The following is a 10,246-nucleotide window of genomic DNA, read 5'->3' as shown; positions in this document are numbered from 1 at the left end:
AGCGCCGTGCCAAGCTCCTGGCCCTGGAAGTCCCTGGAAAGGCACTTCCAACTCCAGCATGGGTGGGCTTCGCCAGGATACGTACATTGGCATCCCAGGGGGAGATGCCATCCTTTAATGTGGGCACCTTGTTTCACGAGTCCCCCAAATGCAGAGGCTGGGGAACACATCAATAGGATTTTGTGCTATAAACCCCCCAGCTCGATGTCTTCCAGGCTGAGGTGGCCCATGACGTTGTCACTCATTGTGTAGAAGATGCTTTCGCAACCTGGTAAAAGTTTTATTCTTTATTTAAAATATGCAATAGGGGACATGGAGAGAGAGGGCAATAGGTACGTTCAAATTAATGCAGCATTTACCAAAATCAACATTAAAAAACAACTCGCGTAAGAACATCCACGTGCCTCCACGATGACGTATATCCCATCTATAAATCCCATCACCAGACCCAGAGATGACTCGAGGGCAGCCAGAATCATCCCTGGGCATATGTAAACATTAGCACCGCTCTGCTCAACCTCTGAGCCGTTGCAAACTGTCAAGAACAATGGTGCCACCTTATAGATCATCTCCCAGGCTGTGTTTGGGAAGTGAGCAGGTTTTGGTAACGCATGCATACACATGTAAAACATGTGGATTTCAAAAGCATTTCAGGATGGATCGCCCCGTGCCGCGTCTGGCTCTGTGACTTTCTTCTAAAGAGCAAATATAAGCTGCCAACATCCTCATGAAGGACAAGCCCAACAATTTATCAGTTGCCTCTCTCTTTTTTGTCTATTTTTTTTTTAAACACCGCATTGAATCCCAATGGGACTTTGGGGTTTTGTTTTAATGGCGAGGCAAGAATTTGCTGATCCTCCCCATGGTGAAGTTACTTTCAAGTCAGTGAAAGTTCTTGGCCCGCGATGAAAAGTCTTTGCCAATTAGCGCTCAACAACTTCAATTCATCCCTCCTGGTTCAAGATGAGTAGGAACCTAATAAGGCTGCGATAAAAGGGCAAAAGGCACCGAGTACCCAAAGGGGATTAATGGGCTCTTCCATTTATTTGTCTTCCTAACAGCTGAACTGTTACAAGTATTGACGGTCTTCAAACGGCCTGGGCGCCGGGGTCTCCAATGGCCATCCCCAGCTCCCCGGCCCCGAGGGGCGAGGGCTTCCCCCTGGGCGATGCCAAAACCAACAAAGCCCCGGGGATCAGGTAATGAAACTTCAGCTTTCTCCCCGCCTGCCTTCTTTGAGATTTATTTACTGGCAGCTGACAAGGGGCAAATTCAGCTGGAATTGTGTAGTCAAGGCCCTGTCAAGCCTTCAGAGGCACCCTTATGTCGAATCACCTTCCTGACTGGCATGTCGCTGAAAAGCCCTCGGCGCTGGTCCTTAACAGCTCCCGACAGCACAAAGGACACTCCAGACAGATGCCTACATGGCATCCTGCAGCATTTTAAAAGAGAATTAGTGGTTTTAATTATGGTCGTCGTATGAAAGGAAACCATGCAAGCTCGGCAGGAGACCTTTGATCAAACCCTTTTGCTAGCACAATGCCGCGGAACTGTGACTATTCCTAGCAAGGGGCCTTTTCTCGCTGAATGACTCACCAGTGATCTTTGAATGCAGACAAGTTCCTCACCCTCCCTCTTCATTAGCGAGCATTTCTATACAGGCCCTATATAGCGCGCGGAGTCTCGGAGCTATACAATGCGGGGGGAAAAAAGAATCCCTACAGATTCTGGCCTCTACTTAGGAAGTGCTGAAGGACTCTGAGTGACTTTATTCATTAAAACAGGTTGCTATTAATTAACTGTCATAATAAAATAAAGAACTATTATTTGCATTTCTTAGTGGGCTCCCTTTAGTAATATGTATAAAAGATGCTTGTAACAAAAATGAATTTATAAGGGAGAAAAACCCCTCAGAAGTCTTTTTTTTCCTCCCTCCCTTTATTTTTTTTAAGGTCTAGGCAGCAGGAGTCTGACTAATTATTAGGACCAGTTTTGCAAGAGAACAAATAGAGGTAAAACACAAATATGAAAGTAATTAGGAAAATGCAAAATCCTGTTTACTTGGCAACCAATTCATGCAACTGAGACTAACGAAGAGCAAATCAGCTTTGCTTGTTTGATAAACTTAAGGGTGCCACCTAAGAGGAGCTGATAAAAATTAAACTTCTGCCAGCATCCCTCAGCACTGCCTTTTAGCGATCAGGCTCAAAAACATCCACACAACTGCTTCATCTACAAGCACCAGCAAATCCCATTTGAACAGATTCCGGGGGAGGAATTTTGTACCTTCTGTCTCTATTAAAATATTTTCACTTTTGCGATGTGCCACCAGGGACATCTTCGAGCTGAACACCCCGCGCGGACACCCGTATCGCACGTGCACACGATCCATACGGACGAGGCGCGCATGAGCGGCGCGCTTGCAACCGGTCCTGCTCCGCTCCCCAAAAAAGCATCACGTTTCCGCTGCTGCTCACACCTGGGAAGGCCTTTGCCGGTGGGAAAGTTCTTCCCGTAGTTTGCATCGCTGCCGATTATAATAAATGACAATACGTTACTCGACATGGGCTGCGGGCTGGGATATCTTTGTCCAGCCCCTCTTTTCTCCCAAGTAGATAGTGGAATCCACAAAAGCTTCCAATTATTTCAAGACTATACAGCTAAGGAGGGGCGTCTAATCAAGATAAAGAAAACCCTCAGCTCCGTATATTTGCTTGAATGGATTTTCAATAATGCAGGTAACAAAAGCATTCAAAAATTGGATTCCTAATGCTTTTCTGCTAGGCTGAAGGACTGATTTTGAGAAGGGAGAAGAAAGCCAGCCCTGAGAAAGCTGCACGGAGGAATGCATGATATTCCCCCACCCTGTACAAACACTTCTGCAGTGATTGAGAGAAAGGAAGAGATTTAAGTGAGGCACGGTCGACCTGAAATGTAGTCAATTACAACACAAAGAGTTAAAATGACATCCCTGAACCGCTCCTCTTCCCCCTCTCCCCTCTGCTTTGTGGCTTTGCAACCCAGAAAGTGTAGTTTTATTTCTTTTTATTGCTCATTTCTCATCTGGTCTATGTAGCTCTGTTTGTATGGGAATTGTTTATAGAAGTAACGGGGGAATTGCTATGGGAATCATACTATACAAATAAATCAGAGCAAGAGGGAGAAAAATAAAGGATGTTATTTTGCAATTGGAGTTAGAGATTTCTAGACAGCAGCTTGATTTTTATACAAGCAGCATTCAATGAGAGTCAACCTGGGAAAATTCAGCACTGGCAGAGAACAATGAAAAAGTATTCTATACTTTTAAAGGGATCTATTAGGATTAGTAGCCACGCGAGCCTTAATCTGCACCTACACGCACCTCAAGCCACAGACCAACAGAGCACCCACACACAACACCCCTCGCTCCCACGCACATCCCGATCTGCTCCTCCAAGCCACTGGGAAGCTTCCAGAGGTGCCACTTGTGATAACATGATCTTTACAGAAGATAATTCCTTCTTCTCTGAAAATTTTATTAGCCCAGATGAAATCCTAGACTGGCAGCAATTTCTCTCCTATAAAAACACTGCGCTGAGTTCTTACAGAACCACGGAACAAAGTACAAAAATTTTGACAAACACAACTTTCCACTAACAATACCAGAGTTCTGGGTCTGTTTTAAGCAGACAGGTCAAGCAGAAGGACATGTCAAACTGACATCATTTTGAAAGACATTCTATTTTACATCTTTCTTTTTTTGGAAAACACATGGCTGAGCTCTTGTTCAGTGAGTCGCTTGGCCTTTGGGTAGACTGAAAAGCAGGATGGACTCACACTCTATACTTCTGGTTAAAGCTCTTGGCATCTCTAAAATTGCAGTTCTGGCACTCCCAGTACCTGCGAGGACGTGGCAGAGTAGAAGAGCGTTATGGGCTCGCGTGGAAAGAGGCCACAGCACAGATGCCGCGAGCCACGGGGAGAGCAGTGTCCCAGGGGAGCTGCTCTCGTGCCCCTGTGCAGGGTCTCAGCACCACGGTCCCTCTGCTCCAGGTCAGCCAGCGCCGGAGATGCTGCGCCGCTGCCTGTGGTCACGGTCCTCTGCAAGGGAAAATGAACAAGCTGCTCGCTGGACATTGGAGAACTAGTGCAATGAGGTCTGTCCCAGCATAAAATGCCACTGTAATGGAAATAACCACCCCTGCAAGGCAAGGGAAGCAGAAAGAGCTAAGCTGGTCTGTACCTGCCATCCCACGCCAGGAGAACATCGTGTCGGCAGCACCCCCGGGCACAGGCGCAGCCCAGGAACAGCGAACAGTCACGCTCCCCAGAAGGGCACCGTCCCACATGCTCGACCTGACGGAAACCCACCCAACCATGCTGCCCCATGACCACAAAACCAGACACAGCACAGCTAAAGAAAAACGGCTGTAAAAAACCTCACGGCTCAGTAACAGAAGAAACGTTTAAAGGCTAAATACATTTTTGCATCTATGAAGGATGCTGCATTCATTAAAAAAAAAAATCTTCACGGCACAACAGATTCACAGGTTTCTTTTAAAAGAAAACTTTCCTTTGCAAAGCCCAGTATTTTATTTAGTGACAAGCTTCCCCCCCCACTCCGCACAAAACAACACAAACAGTTCATTTGGCAACAGCAATTAAAGACCAAACAACAGTATGTTCCTGCCGAGGCAATCACACATGATTTCCTCTCTGCTGCCATTTCTGTCACCTTTTAAAACCATTCTCATGTTGTCAAGGACTAATTCAGATTTTAAGTCCTGACTTCAAAATTTCAGCACTCCAGCAGGTGGGCGGAGGACCAGCTGCTAACCAGCTCCCCGCCTCAGATCTTCTTTCATTCTCCTCAGCCCCTGCAGCTCTTTCTTCAGGTGCTTCACAGCCTGCAGAATATCCTGCCGCTGGGGATCGTCCTCCGCTTTCTCAGTGTACAGAAGGAAATGTTTCACAGTTTCGGAGAGCAACGCTTCGGGATCCACATCCACCCGACGGAGACGCAACATCCTCTCGCAGGCGATGGCGTAGTTTTTGTGCCAGTTCACCGGGTGATTTGGATGAGAGTTGACAATTTCTTTGTATAACTGTTCAAGGGACAAAAAAAAAGGGGGGGGGGGCAGACAACAAATTACAAATTAATTGAATGAAGGGGACCAACAGCTCTTAACAGTGCTTCAAAATTGCCTGTAAAGGAACAGATGCTATTTATACGTCCAAGTCCAGAGTCGGAGCATTTCTATAACTCCGTGTTTGCCACGCGATGTGCAATAGCGTGAATCAGAAATCCAAGGGGGGTTGAAAGGTTTCCCTTCCTACAGCAGCTGTTTGTTTAGAAACGTTACAGATGATCGCGATAACCCCGCCGCACATTATGCGCTTCCCCGAGAGAGGTGAGGAAAAAAAGATTTAACTGCCATGCCTGGAAAGACATTTATTCCGTATTTCAGGAGATCAGGACTTCTTCCACAGACTTAAGCAGTCAGTTGACTTGAGTGGGAATATTCATAAGCTCAACAGCAGGCACACATCCGAGAACTTTGCAGAACAGCAAAAATCACTGCAAAACGGGCAAGAGTTAAAAGGAAAACTATTTGTTGACTCCTTGCCGGGGTATGAAACACACTTCCTCTGCTGACACACACTGATCATTTTGTGCATCTGTTGGCGTCTTGGGCAGTCCAGTATTTCCAGAGATACCTACATCCACTTATGGGTGTTATTCTTTGGTGTGAAATGCAGCAGAATTAATTTGCAGCAAAGAGACCGCGAGATTTTACAGTTGTTGGCTCAGATGCATGACTGTGTAACGACAGAGAGGACAAGTGCATAGAGGGGACTTCAGGACAAGCAATCTCTTGGCATGGGTTTGAAGCCCAGCACAGACAACATAATTATAGCAAAAGCAGGGTGTTGACCGGTTAGCTTTTGGCATCCTCCAGGACCGAGGGGGCAAGTAGGAATGGATAAAATCCCTGAACAAATCTCTTTGAATCTGCTACGCTCTCAGCTTGGATGAACAAAGGAGAATGCAGATTACAGGACTGCTGACCTATATGGGAACACCGTATTTCTGTGGAAGCAAGAAGCCTAAAAAAAAAAAAAAAAGAAAAGAAAAAAAAGGATGGAGACTGCAGGGATCATTTGTAACCAAAATATATGACTTACCGTGTATGCAAAGGTGTAAAGTTGTGATTTCGTTTCTGCAGTCACACTAGCAGTTTCTGCAAGGTCAAATATAAAGAAAGCTGTTTTCATCCTAGAAAAAGAAGAACAACTTCCATATAATAACTGCTTAACATAACCAGCTCACATCACATTGTTATAAACATCTTCAATATGTCCATACAGCTTTTTAACTGTATGGGACAGTACAACAGCTTCTCCATTTAAGTCATCAGTGATAGAAACTTCTCTCCATGATGCATTTTCTCACCCGATGCCCAAAACACCCTCCACTCCTTTGAGATACTTTGAGCAGAACCTTTTGGTGAACAAAACCATCACTTTCCTGAAGGATTTGCCGGAGGCCATGCACCCTTCATCTCATCCTGACAATTTTTTCCTTCCAAAGCTTGGCACATTTATAACCAATAAGGCCATGCGCCGTCGAGCTGCCCGCTTTGGTGTGTATTTCCACACCAGTGAGTTGGCGTCGCCCACCGGCTGTTGGAAGGGAGCAAAGGAGCATCACCTGGCTTGCCACATCTCCTCATTGGCAACAGCTTCCCAGGAAGAGGGCTTGAAACTAAATGGGAATGAGAATAAAATTCAGCCATCAGATCCATGTCACTGTGTTTCACCCACCACACAATCAACCCTTCTAACCCAAGCAGATACAGACCTCCCAGGCAGAAGAAAACTTGTCATGAAGCCTATAGCTCTGACAGCAGAGAGTTCAGCTGATCCTCAGTCATTCATAACACTTTATTCCTCTCTCTCCATAGAAGGAGCCTCCGGTATATCAGGTGTTTCACAGCATCCTAGCTATCCTCAAAATGAGAGGTGCTTTTTACCACCCATCACAGTTCAGTCTATGACATTTAAAGCTTTGCATGTCCCAAGCCCTCAATGTTTTTTGGCTCCTGATCAAGTTTTAAGATTGGAATTGGACCTGCTATTTGACTAGAAACATCTTCCTATTTTTAATACTAATAAAAATACCACATGTGGATTTATTATATATTCCAAACCACAAAATATTATGATTACGGCTCATGTTTAATTTCTCTAACACTGCAATGGATGTGGTTATGCTGCTGGCAGAAGTATGATGAGCAGGAAGGAGCAGAGTCATGCCTCTGCCTCGTACCTGCCGTACCTGCCGTAGTCTTCAGTCCAGTTATAGAGATTTCTTGTAAGATGAATCCACTCTCCTGGGTCAAAGACAACATCGGAAGGAACCAATTTTTCACATGTACCCCACGGCCAGAGAGAATAGCTCCTCCTCCACGTTGAGTCCCCTTCATGAAGACCTATGCAGACAAACACTTCCTTACTGCCAAAAAAAACAGAGAGAGCAACCATGAAGCCATGCCCAAGACCCAGGGCCACCCCGCATGCTTGAGCAAACCACACACGCCACACCAGTGCGGCAGACAGGTCTCAAGCAGCACAACATTTTCTGCGACAAGGATGCCCGTCCAGACCGTTTCACATCGGAAAGGGCACATCTCTGGGTCAGTCTGCAGAGCGGCTCTCCTGCTGCAAGCGAATACCCCACCCGGCTTTGCACATCTTGTGCAGCCAGCACAGGAGACACATCCTCTCCCCTGTGTTGGACCTCAAAAATGTGCCAGAAGCTGCCGGCGGAGCCCGTTTCTTCCCGACGGCACCTGGCAAGGCTCTTCTGCCTACCCACACCCAGAAGGCTCACCCTGGCTAGTCTAAATGCAGATGCTATTCTTATTCATGTGAGTATCTAATCCTTTCTCCACTCTTACTAAGCTATTTTTGTATGATGATTATTCCTGGAACACATTCATTCTATGCTAATCAGTTGGCCATAATGTTCATGAAGGAGAAGCAGCAGCAATTTGCTCTCCAACCATTGTTAGTTTGAGTACACGGGAATGTTCCTTTTTTGTGATGAATTCTATCAACAGCAACAACAAAAATAATCAGTAAATACTCTCTGCCGATCACCTTCTTCTTTTTCCTTCCTAAAAACCAAACCAACCTCAAAACAACAAGAAACATTATATGCAGATGGAGTTACTTCTGTATACATATTTGCTTTAATTACAAAAATAATCTCACCACCGGGGAGGAAGTCAGTGGAGAAAATTGTCTTTTGGATGCAGTACCAAGCTGCTCCATAAACAATTTCAAGAAAAAATAGTCGAAGATTTTAGGGAAGCTGTTACATATGAGAGAGATGCTTACTGTTTATTTACTTTGAGGAAACGATGGAGATTAAAAGCAAGCGTCCCATCGGGTAGTATTCCTTCCACAGGATTCCACCGGTTCCCAGGAAAATAAACACCAGGTAAATGCTTTGCCAGCTTGGGTAAATACCATTCATAAGTCATCATCTATCACCGAAAATATAAGCAAAATTAAAACAAGAAACAAAGTTTTCATCCATTTTACAGCCAGAAGCTGCAGAAAATGTTTTCTGCAAGAGGAATAGCTCTATTTGCTCAGTAAAGTCACCTCCCGTTTCAGCAATTGCCTGGGACCACAACCATCACACCAGGTCACCAGTGGTTTCTGATCAGAAGCATGCAGCCCTCCCTGTTGAGGGGGCAAAGGAAACACAAAATAACTACAGCTGGTAAGAGCCACAACAAGGTTTTGGTTCTGGTTAAAGATGAGGCGTTGGGTCTCAACAAGTCACAAATCCCTGCTGCAAAGCCAAGTGCAAGGACAGATGTGGCAGTGGACATGTTGGCATCGCATCTGCAAGCGGCATTTTTCTTCTCCTACTTCTCAGGAAAAGAAAGGAAGAGTGCAAACTCCACCCAGGGACACACAGCATCTCTGTTTTAATATAAAAAACTAGAGGCAGAAACCTGAAAAACCACCTTTGGGGGATCAAGATAACACAGAGGATGCAGGGAATGAGCCTCAGCATGGTGAAGTCCTTGGGAGAAACCCCAAAGCCGCACTGCCCACAGGGCAACTGCTGACCTGCTGCCCTCCATGCTGTTCCCAGAAGCCTTCTGCTGCCCCAACATCTGTATTTCAGGGCAACCACAGAAAACAGCAGGGACAAAGCCTCCTCAGCAAGGCAAACATCAACCCTGTGCCACATCTGGATATCTGCAAGATGAAAAACTTGGGCTTCCCTTTCTCACTACCCACTACTGCCTACCCATTGCCTTTTTGGGCTTGAATGGGGCTTGCACACCACGCTCCATCCCAGAGCCACCCACAACCCTTTAAAAAAAAAAAATTCAATTTTATTGCTGCATCATGTTTTATTTGAACAAAGAGAGCCCCTCGAGAAGAGAAAGGAACAACTGAACTTTTTCCTCCTATTTTTAGATCTGCCTGTTGCCTCTTTTAATATTACTTTCTCAACCTACCTCCTGGTCCACTAAGGTGATATCTGGCCTCATCCCTTCACAATAATGAACATAACGAAGAGCATTCCCGGGTAAGTCTCCTCTTAGCAAGATCACTGCACCCGTCGGCATAGAGAACAGCAGATTCCTTGCAAACTTATCAACAACATAGTTGTTGCTCTGATCACAAGCGCTTAAGAGAACAGATGAAAAACAGTATCTTAAAAACAGGTATTTGCATGGCTTTGCATATATTCAGAACAATTTTGTGCAATACACATTGACAGGTGAAGTCCTTCGTCCTGGTTAAATCTTGCGAAAAAGCATCATCTCCATTTACAGAGAAACCAAGATACAGAAATGAAGCATTCAGACTACAGTCCCCTAGAAACCAGCACCAGAGACATGAGCCACTACAAGTTTTTCCAAAATACAGACTCATTGCATGCCTTCACCTTAACTCTGATCTTTTGCTTGGGCTAAACCTAAATACTTACTAGAGGGAGCTGGAAGTGCCAGTACAACGGTGGTTCTGTAAAGCATTTGAAACCCTGCCCATCCTTTTAGTGCTTTTGATTAAGCACTAAAAAGCCACATTTTTGTAGCATCAGGCAGAAGTAGATTTACATTACCTGAGGTGAGATCCTTTTTGTTACACAACCACATGTTGCACACACTCCAGGTATGGACTCAAGAAGAGGACGCTCCATAACATGGCTCAGAGCACAAGCTGCGACTGG

General features: G+C 45.3%; 1 protein-coding gene across 1 annotated transcript in view; it reads right to left on the bottom strand.

The window, feature by feature from the left end:
- Positions 1-4,811: 4,811 nt before the first annotated feature.
- Positions 4,812-10,246, bottom strand: part of TMEM260 (transmembrane protein 260) — a gene marked incomplete at its 3' end in the record, with an annotated part of 35,025 nt that continues 29,590 nt past the window's right edge. The window contains exons 11-16 of the mRNA XM_082000658.1: positions 9,528-9,699; positions 8,383-8,531; positions 7,319-7,495; positions 6,692-6,745; positions 6,166-6,256; positions 4,812-5,084 (exon numbers count right to left, since the gene is read on the bottom strand). Coding sequence (XP_081856784.1) covers positions 4,812-5,084; positions 6,166-6,256; positions 6,692-6,745; positions 7,319-7,495; positions 8,383-8,531; positions 9,528-9,699 — 916 coding nt within the window. The remainder of the gene's footprint in view (positions 5,085-6,165; positions 6,257-6,691; positions 6,746-7,318; positions 7,496-8,382; positions 8,532-9,527; positions 9,700-10,246) is intronic.

The sequence above is a fragment of the Phaethon aethereus genome, assembly GCF_964289735.1.
Source record: "Phaethon aethereus genome assembly, chromosome: 5".
Classification (NCBI taxonomy): Eukaryota; Metazoa; Chordata; class Aves; order Phaethontiformes; family Phaethontidae; genus Phaethon; species Phaethon aethereus.
The sequence above is the reverse complement of the archived record's forward strand: the minus strand, read 5'-3'. Positions and strand labels throughout refer to the sequence as shown.